Source organism: Porites lutea, chromosome 6 (assembly GCF_958299795.1).
Source record: "Porites lutea chromosome 6, jaPorLute2.1, whole genome shotgun sequence".
NCBI lineage: Eukaryota > Metazoa > Cnidaria > Anthozoa > Scleractinia > Poritidae > Porites > Porites lutea.
Window position 1 is genome coordinate 432,444 of NC_133206.1, and position 20,057 is coordinate 452,500.

General features: G+C 38.2%; 3 protein-coding genes across 3 annotated transcripts in view; all 3 read right to left on the reverse strand.

Moving 5' to 3' along the window:
• The window catches only part of LOC140940178 (serine/threonine-protein phosphatase PP1-gamma catalytic subunit B-like), a 53,596-nt gene that overhangs the window by 29,861 nt on the left and 3,678 nt on the right, over nucleotides 1–20,057 (reverse strand). The gene's annotated exons all lie outside the window — the stretch shown is intronic.
• Nucleotides 1,121–2,578, reverse strand: LOC140940754 (BTB/POZ domain-containing protein 6-B-like). Its single transcript, XM_073389713.1, has one exon. It carries the CDS (start codon nucleotides 2,576–2,578, stop codon nucleotides 1,121–1,123), a length of 1,458 nt encoding a protein of 485 aa, XP_073245814.1.
• LOC140941054 (meteorin-like protein) lies at nucleotides 7,584–14,253 on the reverse strand. Its single transcript, XM_073390009.1, has 5 exons — nucleotides 14,170–14,253; nucleotides 11,750–12,015; nucleotides 10,018–10,388; nucleotides 9,797–9,853; nucleotides 7,584–9,497 (listed from the first exon to the last, which is right to left on the reverse strand). The coding sequence occupies exons 2-5, from the start codon at nucleotides 11,854–11,856 to the stop codon at nucleotides 9,151–9,153; spliced, it is 882 nt and encodes a 293-aa protein (XP_073246110.1). The 5' UTR covers nucleotides 11,857–12,015; nucleotides 14,170–14,253; the 3' UTR covers nucleotides 7,584–9,150.

Genomic DNA, 20,057 nt, shown 5'->3' on the forward strand with positions numbered 1-20,057 from the left:
CCGTTTTGTCTCTCTGCCGAGCAAAATCGAACTCACCGAAAAGTTCCAGTTCGATTCCGTTCGATTACCGAACCAATCGAACAACAAACTGACCGATTGGGTTCCGCATTGATTTTAAGTTCGGTTTTGTTCGATTAGCTACGCCGGGAAAAATACACGAAAATCAGTTCGAGAGAAATTTCATCATTGCCATAGCTCTGCCATAGACTAAATATGTGATCAATATGACGCGTCATTTCAATCATCGCCGAAAATAAGCCGCATGCTCAACATACAAGACTCATTTGTATTCAACGAAATTTCACAGCACCAGACCAGTTCACAGCCTCACCAGCAAAGTTTTCACTGAAGTGTCCAGTTGTTCCAAAGTAATCAACACTTTCGTGGACCGACCCGCTCAAGACTGAAAAGCTCGACGTCTTTTTCATCAATCTTTCCTAACCTTTCTGCACAAAATAAAGTATACCGATGTGGCACGTCGCGATTCTTATCCCCAGTTTCCACGGTCTACGCTAGGAACGCCTGTGACAATGATACCCTTTTGGCAAGCACGCAAGAACAAAAAGGAGAAGAAACGCTTGCATTTTCTGAGTCTCGCTGCCAAAGCAAGCATGAATAAAGACCTAGGGTGGGACACACTGGAAATGAGAAGAAGACAGTTCAGGTTAACACTTATGTATAAACTAACTCATGGTCTTATTGATATAGGTAGCCGAGAACATTCAATTCAACACTCTGACAGTCGTACGAGGGGAAGCCATCAATTTAGATTTCGAGTGCCATAAGCAAATGAGGACATTCTTTAAACTTTCATATTTTCAGAGAACTGTAGCTGACTGGAACTGCCTCCCTGAGGCCATTGTATCAGCAACTTCATTAGACTCTTTTAAATCTAATTTATAAGCTTTTTAAAGTAATATAGTTACATAGTTATATATTTTTATTTAATTTTATATCATCGTTTTCTATTATTTTACGGTTGGTGTGATGTCTCAGCTATTTTTACCACTGAACTAAAATATGTAGATGTGGATGTACATAAGACTAATAAGGGAAACTTCTGTTGGGTTGAAAATATGAATTATGGCAGACAGTAATAAGTCTGCTGACTCTTTCAAAACTAAGTTTGAAAGCTAAATATCAGAGCAGCCACCTCATCTTTATTTCCACCGAACGTGAAAGTGACGTCCGCGCATTCAACGGGCGTCGAAACACTTGAATAATATTTGGGTGCCAACGGACCTGTTATGTGTGAAACTATGTGGCATCTTTTACCATTTTCTACATAAACGGGTTGGCTAAACAACACGTCAAAGTAATCAGCTGAATTTTCTCTGTCCTTGTATGTCTTAGAGACAAATATTTCTGACTGCTTAAACAGAGAAGGAACACCATTGAAATACCCTCCAGTAACTCTGACTTCAGAAACACCGTATGTACTGCCTTCTTTTCCAAAGATCTGCAATCCATGGAGGAAAAATGATTTGTTGGCTTCAAACGAAATCGTATTGTTACGCGGTGAGCTGGAAAAAACATCCGGGGACTGCCAACCGAGGTTAATTGGCACGGAACTAGGATAAAATGTAAAGCAGCGCAGGAATGGACCGGACCTTGGAACTTGTGGAAACGGTGGACGCGTTGTTAATACTTCACTGTAGTATTTCATCATGTCAACAACCTCTTTCAACGTAAGTATGTTGCTGTCAAGAACAATAGATGCAAATTCCTTCTGTGACATCAAAGGGAACCTTATTGCTTTCACAATTTCTTCTCCTAAAACTTGCCGCTTTATATTTCCATTTAGAGCTAGACCTTTCCTTTCAATTTCTTTTGTGGCCCAGCTATCAACTGCCTGGAATAATTCCACTTCTCCGACAAACAACTTTTCCTTCTTCACAACCGATTCAACAACAGGTCGATCAAGTGTAATGAATTCATGAGAATTCACGGCTACGCTTGCTTTGGTAGCCAACACCTCCCAGCAACGATCTTCTAATTGTTTTTCCTTGAACTTCTGAGCGTGCAGCAAAATGGAAAATATATTAGATCCATCCACGGTGTCATACATATAATCTGTGCATTTCGCTGCAAGGGAAGGTACCATGTATTTCACGGCCAAGTAATAAACTTGCATGACATTGCTTTCGCTTAAATTTGCCTCATCGCCGTACAAATGGCGAAACAGCTCTAGCAGACTCTCATAATCACAGTCAGACAGTTCAATGGAGTCTCCAGTTTCCGCCATTGGACCATAATGATACAACATGGCATAGAACACTGGGCTGCTGATGCCAAGAACAAACTTGTGAGCTGGGATAACCAGCTTTGCCTTCTTGCTTCCGTTATCATTCGCCTCGGTAAAAACAAACTTCACATCGCTCATGAGTTCTTTGTTGAAAATAAACTTTGTCCTTTCTTCAATACTGGGTAATTTCGTCTGCCAGTTATCGTTAACACCAGCCATCTTCAAATAGATCTCAATAACCTTTAGTCTCTGCACGTGCCAAATCGTTGCTACCACAACAGGCGGCCCAAGCTTGGTGCATAAATTACCGTGAGTTACGATACTGTTTTGCATGTTACGATTCGGTTTCTGTGATACCCTAAATGATCAAGGTCTAGGTAAGTGTTATCAGTCTCGGCCTTCTGTTCGGCTAATAACGCTTACCTCGACCTTGATTATTCCGGATATTACGAAAACCTCATCCAATAATTGTTTATAACATTTAACTTCGTTTATAACGATCAGTAAACACCTTGAATTCAAAGTTAAAATTCAAACGACCCTAAGAAACAAGTTACATCTATTGCTGAAAGCTCTGTACCTTGAAGCGACTTTAACTTTCTTTAGGTTTGCAGCAAAACAGTACTCGATATCCCAACTCTTCGGCGGTTGTTTCCGCTTTCCAAACTCAGCGGAAGAAAAATGAGAATGTATGGGAAGTGGTCTCCCCCCCCCCCACCCCCCCTGTACAAGATAAACCTTATTTCGCTGTTATGGATTTCATTTAAGAGAATGTATGGGAAGTAGCCCCCCCTTTCCTCCTCCCCCGTACAGGATAAAACTTATTTCGCTGTTTCCGCATTTGCTCGTCACCCTCTCTTTTTAGTTCTTCTTTGGATGAACTGAAAAAACTGTTATTACAAAACGGCTATCCCAGCTGTGTGTTAAATTACAACATGTTCTCAAGTAAGAAAACAGACCAAAACAGCCAACCACCACATTCCCCAAAAAGGAAGTCTTCTTAATTCTACCTTATTTAGATTTACAAAGCAGACAGGCTCTTCCGTGCTTTAATGTTCAGGGGAGATAATAAGGCTGGTTGTTGGGACTGCCAGCATTTTACATTGGTCAAACTAAACGTAGATTTAGGAAAACAGAGCACTTCAAATTAAATCCATTACGAGCGGCAATCACTCATCTGGTATTACGGACCATATCACGTCGCAAAATGAAATGGGACCATTTCGAAATCTTGGCACTGAGAGGACAGTCGGTCACCCATTGCTGATAGTTAGGGATTTACAACCTTTCCTAAATGAAAATATCAGCAGTAAAAACCTTTACCTTATTTAGTTTGCATGCTTTATTGCCAAAGAGCAGCTGCGAGATGGCAGCCTAATAGAGGAGGCCGTGCGCGATTATTCCAAGGGCAGAAAAAATCTCGAATCGATGTAACATGCAGTAATGTAAGCAACATTTATGACATAATGCAGAACAGACAATGCATTGCTTTCGAGCGGACACGTAATACAGATCCTAGAATCCACGGTCCGTGCGCGTGTTTGTGAGTCCCGTGCTCATCCCGTCTTCAACCAGTCGTCGGGTGGATATTCATTTGCATCATACACGCCGAGTAGCTGTCGCATTTGCTCGCTGGAATTTTTTAGTGCCTGCCGCTAAGAAAAAACAACGCCGTAAAATTTATTGTGTCTTTGAAGCAAAATAATTCGGAAGGCTTTATCGGCGCACCATAAATCTTATTTTGCTTTAAAAAGGGACCAAATATAAATATGTATACGCTGAATATTCGCGGACTTAAATACAATTTTTCGAGGATTCTAAACTGGCTTATAAGACCACTAAATTTTACGCAGAATGACATGTGCGCAACAAAAACACGAGCTTTAACATCTCGAAAAATTTGCTATATAAAGTAGGGACTTCAAATTATTTATGCAGTACAACAGTTTAGTTCACCATTTTCAAAAGACAAACTTAAAGCATGGGGCACACATACACCAACCCATGATCCGCCTTCCCACATGTGTTGCGTGGAGCTGGCACTTTGTACTCTTTGCTTTGCACTCGCCTCGGTAGTAAAGAGTCTTTGAGACACGGGTTTTCCCCGCTCATGCTGATGAACCCCAATAAATACCAAACAGCTGTCCGTGGCTACTACTTCTAGCGAGCGTGATATGGCTGTGCGCATATCTGGGTTGGTGTATGTGTGCCCAAGGTAATTTTACCTTTTCAATCTATTTTTCATAAATTACTGTAATTCATCACATTTCTAAACAAATTGAACAACGCGCGCGTGCATATAGGTAAAATAGCTTTGTGTATCTTGGTCAGCGTGTAGAACTCCGATATTCGTGGTGGATTTTGGCCTTGACTAAGCCACTTGTGAGTCATTTGGTCAATATGCCCGTTTGTAAAAAGAGCGTTTACTTTATGACTGTTATGACTTTAGTGGCTGTTTTTTAGTGGTTTACTTTGCTGTTAGTTCTTAAAGTTTTTAATTCTTGTCTTTGTTTTGCTGATAAGTTACCCGCTCAAACTGAAGAGAAAGTAATAGAAGCAATCTCATACTTTGTGCGTTCCAAATAGTTTTCTAAGGCAACTGATGGTTCTGGCGGCGGTTACTAATTAGATTTAACATGGAACGGGTGAGGCTTGCTCTTAGAATTAGCAAAAAATATTGCAAGCGCATAGAGCGAGTAAATGCTTCAAAATCCTTTAAAAGGTTTTTATGAGAAGCCGGTTTTGGGGGAGTCGGAATGAGTTTTAGGCCTTTGCGTGCAAAAAAAGCTGTTTCTTGATCAGTAAGATTTTTTGTGGACAAATCTTTAGTGTATTTATCATTATTTGTTCTAAGGTTATGGATGGACAGATTGTATTTGCTTTGCGCAGAAGTGATCGCTTTTGACTTTTAGTCTGGGATCGCGCGGGGTTAGCGTAAGAAGAGTCAGTAAAACAGACAGTTGCCAATATACAATGCAACTCTTCCTTTATTTTCAGATTTGGAAAATACTTTAAATAGAGTTGTGAGTGCTGTCTGCATTCTGTCTGCATTCTGCTTCTTTCTGGCTGGCTGTTTGGGTTTGTTGGCTCTGAAAGTTGATATGTTCGCGGCTGACTGGATCCTTCGTTCTGCTTGCACACGTTTTGTTTGATCAGGAATCATGGTGGCTAGTGTTTCTTTTAACCTGTTAATGGTCTGAGTTTCTGAGCTAACGGTTTTTTTTCAGCTGTTCAATCATGAGGCTGAGGAGGTCCTGTTCTCAGCTCTGCGGTCTGGCCTGGTACTGAAGACCAATAGGGCAGATTCCTTTCTTAACATGATCTTTGAGAACCATGTTGGATTTTCTGGACTTGGCGCTCGTCGATTCTAAATTCGCGACTCTGTTCCTCAAGTTGCTGAAACCCGCTTCCGTGTTAGGACCGGGGGGCTGGCTGCGGCGGTTTACCGAAGTCTGGGCTGGCTTTCTTGGTACCTGCTTGCGTTCTGGGAAGCTTGGAGGCTGGTTGCGACGATGGTATATCGTCTTCTGAGTCAGAGTTGTTTGTCAGCGGTGACTTGAATGATGAGATAGGTGGCGTTTGGCTGTCTCTCATTTCACGCGAGCATGGCAATGACTGAATTAGCACAGTGATACAAAATAACCAATAAGAAGTATGGGATTTCGATCAGTTTCGCTTGAAGTCACGTGTTCCTTTGTTAGCGGTAAATAATAGATGCTAAATGAAAGTGAACTTATGCAAATTTGCCTAGGGATGGTTGTTAAACTTCATGATGGGTTTAAAAAGTTTGTCCTTGGAAATTGCTATTAAAATCAACAAGAAAAAGATGAGTCTATTTTTGATTTAAAATAAATCTTGAGAATCAGTTAATGGCGTGAAGTTCATACGGTGGCAGTGCAGTTTTGCAAATAAAAGAGTAATAATATTGTCACTCGACCCTTACCGAGTATAACTCCTTGGAGCCCCGCCTTACGGCCACCTCGGTAAAACGGTCACCTTGTTATTACGGCCACTCATTTTCTTATATATATAAAAAAATCTTCTTAATGCGGTCACCCGTTAATACTGCCAACAGCCAAATTTTAAAATACGAAACAGTAAACTGACTCGTTAATACGGCCACTCGTTAAAAATTTAGAAAATTGAAATGCCTGTGACATGTCAATTTCAAAATGAGAGATTATATTGACAGGCAGGTTACTCCACCTAAGCTATCCTATTCCGGGCTCAGAGATAGTGGTGAAAAGTCGTTCAATAAAAAGAAATGCGAAAAACGCGCGGGTGCTGGGGAGAGCCTTGTTTCCCGCCGCCACCGCCCCCTTTCCCAATTCGCGCACGTCTTATTTTCGCTCTGCTCGTTTTACTGACGTCACCACTATACTATCTGAGAGACTGGTACAGGCTACGACTAAGCGGCTTACCTCAACTACCTGAGGTCTCCCACCTCCATGTAAACAGGCCCTTAATTACTTACTCTACATTTAAATTTCTGTTGCTGTTGTTTTTCAACGGTTAATTATGTCTGAAGATGTATTTGGAACATACGAAACGCCATTTTATTTCCAGAGATGCGTTTATACTGTATTTCCTTATGTTTGTCACTGCAGTTTGCTTTTTGTTTCGTCTTAGCTAAGATCATGGTAAAAAAAAAAAAGTGTCTACTATTCAGTTTAAATCCTCCTGCTAATTTATCCTGCCAAATTTGGATGATGTTTGTCGACGATATCATAAAAAATAGCCACTTTTAAAGATTATTGACAGTAAAGGGGATAACAGTATGAGTGGTACTTCTGTTGTTTTGGTAGAGTTGGAGAAACAAAATTTCGCATACTTTTACACGTTAGTGCAAAGAAGAACTAGCCAAACTACAGCGTAAACACATTGCAAAAATAGACTGACTCAAAGTGCTGTATGTGACTTCAGGGGCCATAAGTTAATGTTATTAAAGGGACTGGTTCACGATAATGCACGATAATGCGCAGTTTCGGGTGAACCTTTAAAAGTCATTTGAAGAAAACAAATTCCTCGAAATAACTATAACTTATATGTGACTGTTGGTCATTGTACGTTTTTTGTCTGACTTACTACCCCTTTTTTGCCAGGAACCCTGATGGGCTCTGTTTTTGTGACTCGGGAGTGAGTGGTACTTGGTCGGTGTGGTGCATGCATGCTAATACGGAAACCACAAAAAAGTCAGTCTGCTTCTGTAGTAAAACTATTCGTTGTTGTAGAAATACCGTACGTGTTTCACAAACCTCCGCTTCACGAGCCACCCCCTCCTGATGCTTGAGTTTTTTTTACTGATCGTAAAGAAACCACACATGTTTATGAGTTTATAGTCTCTGACCCTTTAATCTTAGCCAAATAGTACTTAAAAAATTATTACAATTGTTAAATGTTTATCATGAAGTTCAAGTTTTACTTGAGTTATGTCCCATATCTATAGGTATAGTTAAATAATATATATTTTTTTACCGTTCAATTTAATTATATTTACAATTCATAAACGTTTTTACTAGTATTTCAACGTCCGATGCGTTTTCCATTCAGAGATATATCTTCCAGCAAAGTTAGCGAGGGGGGAGGGAGTGGATATAGACCTTTCCCGCATTCCTGTAAACAAAGGCACCAACTCGAGGGTCGGGTGGACAAAATACAGTGATTTGTATCAAATTGTCCAGCTGAGCCTCGTCCTCATTTCTTTATGTTCGCTCCCTGAAGCGTAATGCGGGAAAGGTCTTTTGCAGGTGCATCAAACTGTTTAAGCAGCAACTTAAACTGATTTCGACTTTAAGGATACAACAGATTCTGACGTAAAAAGTATTCTGCGATCTCCTAGTAACTTTGTTTTTCCTTGTTAGAAAGAATTGTGTCGAATGGAACGCAAAGGTAAAGGCATATTTAACTAGGTGACACTGACTTCAACTATTTTAAACGCTATTTTTTTCCTTTCCTTAGTCAAATGTTACTAATGGTGATTAATAGCTGTAAATAATACTCATGATTGCTCATTAAACCTCTCGTCCGACTATGTTAGAAGACGCGAGGAGAGAAGCCGTTTAAAAATTGTTGCCCAAGTTGTCCATGGGCCACGACTCATTACGGTTATTAATGTCAAGTGCGACCCTTGTTAACCAAAGGTTTCTACTGTTATGCTTAGCAATAAAATATACAGTGATACCAGCAAAATCAGTTGCAAAAAATGCGAGTTAAAGTCCTTTAAGAACTAAATATCATTGAATAATGTTTCTAATGATGCCGACTGCTGACCGTATATGTCCAAATAGGAAAACGTTTTCCTTATTGCCCAGACACATTTCAAATGTCACACTAACCGAATCTAATGCAACGCTACTGAGTACAAAAAACACGTCGTTTGAAACGGGCCTTAAGGCTGACAGCTGAAAAAGACACTCAAAGTTGTTAGCTCGTAAATGTATTATCTCTCTTATTATCAAGAAATCGTTTAAGACAACAAAAATAGCGCAAAGAACGTATCGGAGAGTTTGGTTGTTAAAACGACCCTCTACCCTTTAAACTGATAGTTAAACGCCCTGCTTGATCTCACGTACCGCGGTTAGGGATAGGAGCCTTTGTCTCCCCACTTGGTACAGACAGGCTCTGTATTTATGGCTCTGGCTCATGTACTATTAAGGTGACCTATTTAACTTATTTATCCTGTCGATAAAACCAAATTTCTGTGTTTTCCCATCCTCCTCCACCGACGTATCACCAAAGTTTCGATCTTAGAAACTAACTTATATTACATTAAAAGTGAATGAACTTGTTGTCATGGATACATAAGTTCACTACGCAACCTCATTTAGCTGCATCTTAGGACACTCTTAAGGAAGGGCTTCTGACGTCATCTGCTTCGTGACCGTAATACGCTCATGATAATCTCATTAAAATGTTTTGGCTTCTTTTAATTTTGCCTTGACGTGGACAAGCCCGCAGAGATTTAAGATGGTTTCTTTTTTAAGCTTGACCCATACTTCCTCCTTTATGTGACATTGTAGAACTGGTCCTTTTCCAGATTCAAGATTTCCAGTCAGAAGGAAAACGATTTTTTCCATCTGTTTCCAGTGACAGCCAGCAGGTACCTCTACTAACGCTCGAAATTTGTCGCCGGTTTCTTTGCTTTTTACAAAAATGTTCTTTTCTTGTCTGATGAGTTCGGTAGCTATGATGTTTGCTGGTTCTTTCTGACCATTTCCAACAGGGAACAAGGGGTGAATATATCCACGGACCACTATTAAATAGACAGGGGGTATTAAACACTTGATTAGTGATGAAGATCTTAGAAGTACCCTATTACATCTAAATACGTCTCGCAATACATAAAGCAGATTAAACACTTTTAGTTTGTCCGAAAATAATTATAAATTCTTTAGTGTGTAAAAAATATGTGCGGACACTTCAAAAGAACAATAGCAAATCGGCTGTTAATAGTGTTGGCTTACGACCACTTTTCTTTTCCCTCATTTTTGCCAACGGTTACTTGACCAAATGAGACTTTTACCATATACTGCAACCAGCGAACACACTTACCAAAATCACCTCTGCAAAGAGATTCAACCAGTTTTGAGTATTTACAAGGTCGGCATTCTGAAATAAGAAAAAGTGGAACTGTATCAATATACAATACTACAAAGTTTTGAAACGTGTATAGTAATCTATGGTGTCATAACTATGATAGCATAACTGATACATTTTTCCCTGATGTAACTGAGTATTGTTACTGAAAACGACTAGTTTCTATATCATCTAACCTTTAATTCTCCTATGTCTTGGTCGCTTTCTTCCGTGTTCAAATACTGTGTAGTTTACTTGGGTTAGTGTCTGGTATTCTTGTGTTTCCAGATAAAGTACAGGCCATTGATCAGCTTTACCCTTTATGCAAACCGCATGTTCTGTCACGTTTTCGTTAGCCGTCGCCAACAAAGTAAGGGACTTCAACTCCTCTTTGTATATATTAACTCCCTGGTGCCGTGAAGTAAAACATATCTTAAACTCTGACTGTACTTTACGTGGATGAAATGTGACTCGAAGCCCACCGAAAGGATCCGTCCAATAAAGTTCACCCTGGTGACACGAGGTTTCTGTACTGATCACAGATGGCGTGTCCTGATGAGGAAGACCGCTGAGAGAAAGCAACAAATAACAAAAATGTTAAGGCGTGTAGATTATTCCTAAAGTCCTAATGGCTTCACAGGTTCCTATTTCGTAACTAAAGCGATATTGAATATGGGTAGTTATCTTTAAGAGCTTCTATAAAAAAAATTTGTCATTATACGAAGTTTACTGAACAGAGCACTTTATATGTGCATCACAATTATGATGTCGGCAGGGGCCAAAGGATCTTATCGTAAGGCTCATTCTTCTTTTACGCATGACAAATTATAAGAACATTCTCCACATTTTATTTTAACCCAACTATACTTTTTAACCAGTATATCTGTCAGTCTGACACACAGGAAATATCTATTTCCATGTTTTTTGTAAATTATTTACTTGGGAAAAACCAATTGACATATGCAGCGATAGAAGCTCGTGCGATGTTCACATTACCTGTAGAAAGTGCTGTTTCGAAAAGTACATTCTTAACGTGTTTTTGTTTCCGTTAATCATTACGAGCATGTGTCTTCCAAGTTCTTTAGAGCAAGGTTAAACAATCATGAAAAGCAACCAAAACAATGGCGAAGCTGTTTGCGGCAAAATACCAAATCCATGCTCGCAAAGTTCTTTGTATTGCGTGCTTTCAAACAATGGCATCCTCGCGTACAAAAGCGACGCACGTGCCACAAGAGGCTGGCTAATGCGTTGAAAAAAAAAACACAAATATGAATAAATTACTTTAAAAAGCGCTTTAACGACTTCATGCAAAGAAAAATCAAAGAACACAATGATAAAACTGATACTCCGAGCGCCACTAAAACCTGCCTGCTTTTGATTCACTTCTTTTTCACGTTTTTTCAGAGTTCTATCGCTAGTTTAGAAGTTGCTGAGCTTTTGCAGATTGATAATATTAGTTAACAATTTTAAATGACGATATCAGAGGTGAGTGAAAACGACAGTACATGTTCAAATCTTGTATTTTCAAGTGTCTAGATTTCTTCGTTAGGAAGATTTTGCTAACCCGAGTTAAATTAACACGCATTTTCTTCCATACGCAATGCACTATGTCAACAGTGCAGAGCATGCACGAAAGCGATGACTGACGTATCATTTCAACCACTTAGAGCAAAAGTCTTTTTTAACGGAAGTTTGCGATGAAAATGATAACTTTTGCTTGTGGTCATTATTGCTCTGCGAAGAATTCAATCATTACTGCCAGCAGTAATAAAAGAATATTTTGATCCACCATTTTAGATGCACCTAACAGTTTAATAAACTAAGGATAATATCCATCTTTGCAACTGCCACGAGTTGCTCGGATGAACAAACCTTTAATTAGTGCTGGTTGTTATTCGCAGCAAACTGTTAAAATACGCTATCTCTTACCTTCCTGTCCAAATACAGCCCTCTTCCACAATCGTAGACCAAACGTAGCCACAATATACAAAGTTAAACCAACAGATTACAATCCAGCAGTCTTTAAAAGAATCCATTGCTTGCTCGCGCGGCTCACGACTTAGTTCTAGACGGCTGGTTAGTGAAGCCAACTGAAAACACTGATATTAATTACTACTTGGAATGGCACGAGGCACTAGTCCTGTAATAACCGCAGTTTCGATGAACTGTCCAATAGCAGGGCGCTTTCTTTCCTCCTGGGAGAGATATAATTCTGTTATTGTGCGAGAAAACAAAACAACTGATTCAAGTGCCCAGAGGTGCTTATGACTTGTGGCCTGAATTTGCATATGAATACAGCAGGCTTTTAAGGGAGCGTATTTGTTGTGTAAAGTTGCTTTTATGCGTCACAGGGTCTTTGCGACAGCTTGTCACAGATTTAGCTCAATGAGGGAAGAAAAATAGCCATGAATGTGCTTTTATGCATACATTCGACACAGGCCATTTGCCTTGCGCGTGCCGGCAAGTCGACCTCTTTGCCGCTCAGTTTGCTCCATGAAACAGTTTTAATCAAACCATGCTGATTGAATCCTAATTTCCAGCAAAGGATGTTCAACGAAATATCTTGAATTTACGTCTCCAGAAAATTTTATGAACAAGCCATTTTGAACATTCACGGATCTTAACATTTTGCCCAAAGCTGTAAAACTGCATTACTGGTACAATATATGACCAGCAGTCGATTAACTACAATTCTCAAGCTTTCATCTAAAATTAGCACCTACAGTACAGAAACCATTAAAACAGACAAAACACTCGAGGCAAAGTTGGGACGAAATTGATTAAGATTTAATAATTCAGTATTTCATACTCCTTACACTAGCTTGAGCTCATTTTCTTCGAGAAACAACAACAACACTGCCTCAAGAAACGAGACAGTAAAGGATAATTTGCATTTGAAAAGAATTTCTGCATTGCTTTTTCGAGATTTGCAAGTGTATGTGATACTCAGTTTATCTCGTTGCCGAGGCAAAACAGGTAACTAGTCACTGGAGGAAAAATCACCTGTGGTTACCCTGTAAGTAAATAGAAAACCTCAAAATTCAACAGTCAGCCTGTTTGGAGAATGCACCCGTGATATGGAACATATTCACTTTCAAGTCAATATCCTCTTGTAAGTATTGCTTTAATAGTGGCGCATAGATTTTAAGGCAATTTAAAATAGCGAATGAGTCCCTTACATTTTATACGCAAATTTCACTCGTAAAATTTTAATAAAGTTTTTACCCAAGATTGATTGTTTACTCAGAAAAGTAATAATTCAGCGTAAAGAAGTGGTTTTTAATATTAATCAAGACGAATTCAGGGGTCCACTTCTGTCCTTTGCAATATTTAAAAGTGAGCCGGAAATATGCGCGAAACATTACAGATCGTTATTTCAAACGCGCGCGCAGCTAGCGGGAGACTAACTTTCAACGGTTCTCTTACGACAGACTTCCAGAAAACTGTTACTTGCTCGTTATAGAACTTATTAGCTTAGGGATCTAAGTGCCTCCTCTGTCTATCGAAATAACTTTTTGGTAAAGAAAATTTTAAAATGAATTGCATTCAGTTGATGACTAGACTGTGCTTACAAAGAAAATGGGCGTGTGGAACTTAGGCTCTGTACAGAAGCCGTACTTCACATGAATAAAATTGAATTCGATGTAAAGTACGGTTTTTAAATCAATTGGAAGCGGCTAATTGAAGCCCTTTTTTAAGCTTAGCTTAGCCGTGATTAACGGTTGCGAACCGGCGTTGATTCAGACGTCGAACTTTTCATGAGCCGAACCAAATGCAACAAGTTTACCGAAATTAGTGTTTTTTCCCTTTTTTAAAAAAAAAAAAAAAATTAGTTCGGCTCGAGTAAAGACTGGCGTTTGAATCAATTCAGCCGGCCTAAATTAGTTTGAGTCGTCCTGAATTGGAAATTGGATTCGCCTCATGTGAAGTGCTGCATGTGAACCGGGCCTAAGGCTTTCGATATTTTACTGTGTTAATTTCTAAAAGGCTGAAAGGTTTCCGCGGCCGTTTATTGAACGATACCCTAATCGGCTTCTTCGTTTAGGTTATAATTTTGTAACTGTGATTGGTAAGTTTGAGAGGATCCTGCCAAGATACTGACCCCTCCTATTTTAAAAGCAAGTGAAATCGGGTCCCGGATATATTTTATTAAACTGGACTCTGATAAAACTGAAGCCGAATTTTGGCGAACTTTATCAACTGTGTTGTTTATACTTAGAGAGGAAATTTACAACGAAACTTTCCATGAAATTTCCTTTTTTTTTTTCGAAGAAAATTTTATAAAAAACAAAATGCTTAACATGAAACCGAATTATTCTTTTCATTACTATTTAACCTTTTTCGCTTACCTTTCTGAAGCTGTTTGGCCCCCGCAATTACTCCACACACATTGCCAACTGCAAGCAACCGCACTTTGTTAACATACTAACCGCTCAAATCAGGTAATCTACTGTTATTGACACATGCTGTCCGAAATCTTAACTAACAACACGTGTACAACATCTGTTCCTCTCTGGCAACACGCTGTTTTGAATATTAACAATTAAGGCTTCTTTTTTGCGGAAATAAACACGTGCGTGCATAACTTGTGATGCCATTGTGTAGAAACAAAATAGTTTTGTGAATTCGATTAAGAACAAACTTTTTTTTCTATTTATGCACTCGTGTTTAAAACAAGCTATAAATCCCTCATTCGTTTCTTAAGAAATTAATTTTTTATGTTCTCTTCTATTGAGGTTTCAATTGATATTATATACCTGCGAGAGTTAATAATACATAGGGATGTGGCTAAAATCATTGTTTTTAAAAGTTAACCGCAGTGAATAATCATGAATCTTTAAAAACAAATATGTTATTTGAATTTTCTTTGTAATTGTAAAGGCAATTTACAATTGGCTGCTTGAGATTGTATTATTCAAAAAAGCAAAAAGAAAAAAGAAAAAAAAATCAAAATTTCATTAAGTCTGGGCTATTCCAATTCGTATTTGTACAACAAAAGATGAAATATGTTGTTCCAATGGTTATATTTATCATTTTTTTTATTATATAATGTTGCTACTTGTTGTCATTGCTAAAGTCATTCATCATGTCTAAAAACGTAGAGCATTCGGTGGACAAAACGCCAAGAGAGCTCATGGATAGGTTTACAAATTTCACACAGCTGTAATTTCTACTTATTTCTTTGATCAAGTTCAGATATTTTTTCTTTTTTACGCACTGCATTGTTATAATAATTAATAATAATAATAGTTTTTTATTTACAATTAATTTCGCCTAAAACACCCACTACTACTACGACTACTACTACTAGTAATAATAATAATAATAATAATAATAATAAGATCCTATAAGAAGGACCCTAGACACCTAAGGCTATAGGAGATAGCTTGATGCTTTGGAGAATAAGGCCACCTATAGATGTGAGACATGCACACAATAATAATAATAATAATAATAATAATGATAATAATAATAATAATAATAATAATAATAATAACAATAATAATAATAATAGTGGACTTAATTTATTCATAAGATAAAAAGTACACATCTTTTGTTACAAAGCTTCCAATTTTGATTAACTAAGTTACATTGTAGTAATTCAGTACAGAGGATAAATTATATTTTTAAAAAATCCAAAAGTTATTGACTAATTTCCAAAATATTAATTACAAAGGTAAGACATTAAAAATGAGGCGAATAAAATAGGAGTTCTTAACCCGATCCGTGTTTAATTTCGGCCTGTGACTGGATTTGTGTCTTAGATAATGAAGAGAAAAGTAAAAGTCTGTTAGATTTCCAGCTTGTGCCATGTCCGTTCCGCTCAAAGCCGCTAGTTCAACTAATCGCAAAATTCAGTGTTTCTACAAACAACACACCCATTCAGAAAGTCACATATTTATATTTGCATAAGCTCAAAATGATATAAAACTAACGAATAAGAAACGAGCCAAAAATTTTTCTAAAAAATGGCCAAACAAGAAAAGCGGGTACCCTTTTCTAAATGTAAATTTGAGGCGGAAAGGTGGCAGTTGTTAAATGGCTGAACCGATTTAACCATGATAAATTGAAGCTGCAAATAACGCTGTTTTCATATGGCTTTCGATATTTTGGTAGCGTACTATGATGAAGACCGCTGACTCTAATTGGAAATTTCCAATTTCAGTTTTCACAGCTGTGCCAGCAATCAGTACTGGCCGCATGGCTGAAAACCTGTACATTGATAAAACGTAAAAAATACATGGTTTTTTTATACTTTGAGTAAACGATGATAGATTTTTAATGGCAGCTGGATAGCGCAAAATACATTTTAAACTAATTTCAAAATTTTTGTACCGTTGCCATGGTAATGTCAACTTAACTTAAAACTGTACTTTGACAAACGTCTTGAATCCAAATTCAAATAGTGATGAAAATCGTATAGCGATCGGACAAGGATAAATTCATTTTCAAGGCAATTGGAAAATATCTGGTATCTGAAAAACTGTATCGAAACAACAGGCCCTACTGTCAGGGGCACCCAACGGCAATCTTCGGGAAAATATCCGTTCGGAAGACGATTTGAGATCTAGAATTTTCGGAGCATTTGTTGTAAAATTTCTTGCTTGCCTGCCTCTCCTAGGATTTTCGAACATCTACAAAATGGTATAATTACCTATTTTTAACGGATTTTGACCCTAAAAAAGGCCACCTAGAATTTTCGGGAGCCTTTTCCTGGCTGAAATTTTCGAGACGGTAAGTTTTTATCCCTATAATTTTCGGATCACTAGACTTTCAGCTAGGAAATCCGAACAGATGAAAAGTTTTTAGGGGATAAAAATATGCCTATATCTACCGTTTGAATACTAAAATACGTTTAACAATGCTATGTTAAGTGGTTTTGAACTATATCCTCGTTGGGTGCCCCTGTACTGTCAGATCTACCTAACCAATTTTGAAAGTATAATATACACTATGACAGTGTAGCCAAGTGGGCTGCATTTAGTGTACAAACTCTCTACAACACTGTTTTAGCTGAGGGCATGTTTAAAACAAGGTTCAATCAGATAACATGTTAACGTTTTACTAAACAGTAAGTGAGTGATGTTTGTATCGCTGATACCTTCCGTACTAGCTTTAGTGCAATGCAACATCAGTATTCAAAGTAAGAATTCAATGCCGAAAAACCAATCCAATGAAGCGAGCAAAATTGAGTAGAAAAGATCAGATCTGATGAACCTTTTAACCTCTTCACTGTTTCAAACTCAGCTATTCTCTACTTATTTCAATATATCTCATCAGTAACTTACCTCACCGGCCTCAGAACCAGCAGTGTTAATGAACACCGCTCAGCGGAACAGTCACCTTAATATTCTTCATCTGTCAGTTTTAAGTCGTTAACGTAAATACGGAAAGTTTTTTTCAAGTTTCTCTAACAGTACGTTAAGTTTATCTATCAGGTATTCTGGGTTTATTAAATAGTTCTTGAACAACATGCTAACATAACTTAGTGTTTTACACCGCGTCTTGCTCACTGTAGTCAGTATACTGATGCATGCGGTATCTATCCTAAGTGGCTTACCAACAATAATGGCGGAGCTTATTCCTAAAGTAAGTCAATATAAAATCATGAAGAAAGGGCGGTAAACAGTTAAACTAGTGACATATCCCTGGAGCATACACGGGCAAGCAATCGTTATGAAGAGACCATCACAGATGTATTAGAAAAATAAGGGATCATGTACCTACCTAAAGAAATGTCGTTGTTGTTGTTGTATACAGAATTAGACGTAAAACCACATGCGCTCGGTCGAGAAACTCACACAGCGCCTAAAGTACTGAAATGAATATGTCACACTGTGCTTGGAAAAAATAAGACAAAAATACAATGAAAACAATAGCCAAACCCATACGAAAATTATTTAGTCGTTTTTGACAAGCTTGCTACGCTTCCTTTGAAAAGGTTAACGCAGAGAAATTTTTGAGGTCTAAATCCGCATATCTGAAGCATTCCAGTAATTATCAAAAGTAGTATTAATTGGCTTTTGCAACGAATCACTGCGATCCTGCTCTAAGTTTATTGTAATTGGAATCCTTTGTTTAAAATGTTGCAGGTTAAAACTTCAGATAATTAAGTTCCCTGGAGCTCGATAACTATGTTTTTCAAGCCAATGATTAGTGTGATTGATTGATTTGGTTAAGCTGACGTAAGATGACGTACGGGCGTAGCGTTTGATACTGATGATTGACAAGCTCGGCTACGCAGTTAAACATGACTAGAAAACGAGAAAAAGCTGGATATACTTTCACAACGTTCCGGTGCTCTGCTCGTCGTGCTAAATGGAATCAGGAATGTTTAATCTTATTAAGGAAAATGCGTTTCATTGCCACTTGATATCCTATAAATCAACTAAAGGAAGAGTCTCGCTATCAGAGCCCGCGTGTGTTGGGTCAGCGCAAGACACCCCTGTTAGAGGATTCCCACAAGAAATTTAGTCACGTGATCCGATCAAATAGGTCTGATGGTTTCTGAAGGTCATTGGTGATGCCACCTTCACGGCTAAAAAATAGAACCAATATTGCGTCACGAATTAAACAGCATCTCATTTCAGGTTTTTAGCCGGGTAGAAACCTGCTTCACACATTGTCACACGCATGTGCACTAAGGTCAACAAGCCACCAAGGAAATGTAACTACATACATTTTAAAAAGCAAATGAAAGCGTGCCATATTTCCACACGGTGTGTCACCATCGCTTAGTTCTAAGTTTCTTTTATCCTTTCGCACAGGCTAGTAACCATAGGTATTTTTGGATAATCGATTGCCACTCAGTCTGTCCTTAACGATACCGCTAGGCATTAGCATTTTTTAATGAAATAGCTCACTTACTAATCCAAATTTCAACAAAGTAAATGTAGGATGAGTAAACAATCTAAGTAAAATAACAAGATTGCATCAAGTTTAGTTATACTGAAGATATTTGCATCATTACTACTATTCAAGTAAGGAAGAGGAACCCTGTCAGTAAACCGGCATGTCAGTCGGATGCTGGTACTTTGCTATGCCATTGAAAGACCCATTACACGTCTGAAAAAGAGCACTACAGCTCCTTAAGGTTTTGGAATAACCGAGTTTCTCAACGCGGTAAACTTTCTGGGCTTTCTTTTGTTTATATCGGTTCGTGGGTCTATTTTAAAAGAGCTGTTATGAGGGTTTATTGTGTTTCGTACAATGATTGTACAACATATTATTAGGCACCACACGGCGGCACTGATGCACCCTTTAACATAACAACACCTTTTACAAAACGTGAAAACATTTCACCGATTTGTCCAAAAAAGGCCAAATTATGTTAGAATACTGCAGCTAGATCTCGCATTAGAATGACTAAATATAGTTCGTTAAGACCTCTGTGGCAGGGGAAAAAATGTTCAAGAAAAGGACAACTGAATTCAAGACTTGAGTAACTGAATTGAGCAATTAAACGGTTAACTGACCTTATTTTTCTCACTTCAAATCTTTAGAGAATTTGGCAAGGTGATGAACAGACTCTTCCATCAAACCCGAGTACAGCAATCAACCAAGCTACTCTGAGTATTGATGGTTTGCTAATCCAAACTCTTGTCGAAAGATTAAGTTAATTTATATTTCTGCTTACAATATCGGACCAGTTGATTAATAAATACAGACCCCAGTCTTCAGTGTTTTGTTTTATTCAAAGGCAGGTATTGTAAGGTGGATTAATTTGTTAATTATGGCCGCCTCAAAAGGAACATTCTATTTACCATATTCCACATCGGCCTTCAAATAGTTAGGCAGTAAATGCCACTTTTTAATCTTCATTATATGACCTTGTATGACTTGTTCACACAGATTCAAAACTGTTCAGTACACATTTCAAGTATACAGATCTATATACTCATACCGCGTGGGAGTTAACGGATCTCTTGTAGTCCCAAAAGTGCCCTACTTTAGGATACCAAAATAATGAGACTCGCAATAGGTAGTAACGTACGTATTACATGCACTCACTGAAAAAAGGCTGCATCTTTCGCCTCAATTTCGCGATTCAAGAAAATTGGAAAGGACTGGAGGGATTTCAAGACCCGAACTTTTCTTTTGTACGAAGACAGGGACAATTCCTACAACATGGAATAGTATGAATACCAGTAAGAACAAAACAAAAAATGAGACGAGCGCGTACCGATTTTCCATGTACAGGAAATAAAATTTGAAACAACACAAGGGGAACTGGGCT

Coding starts and splice junctions, on each gene's coding strand:
- LOC140940754 (XM_073389713.1), bottom strand. CDS start 2,578: ATGCAAAACAGTATCGTAACTCACGGTAATTTATGCACCAAGCTTGGG.
- LOC140941054 (XM_073390009.1), bottom strand. CDS start 11,856: ATGGATTCTTTTAAAGACTGCTGGATTGTAATCTGTTGGTTTAACTTT. Junction 10,389..11,749: donor GGCTGTATTTGGACAGGAAG/GTAAGAGATAGC, acceptor GCTTTCTCTCAG/CGGTCTTCCTCATCAGGACA. Junction 9,498..9,796: donor TCTTTGCAGAGGTGATTTTG/GTAAGTGTGTTC, acceptor TCTATTTAATAG/TGGTCCGTGGATATATTCAC.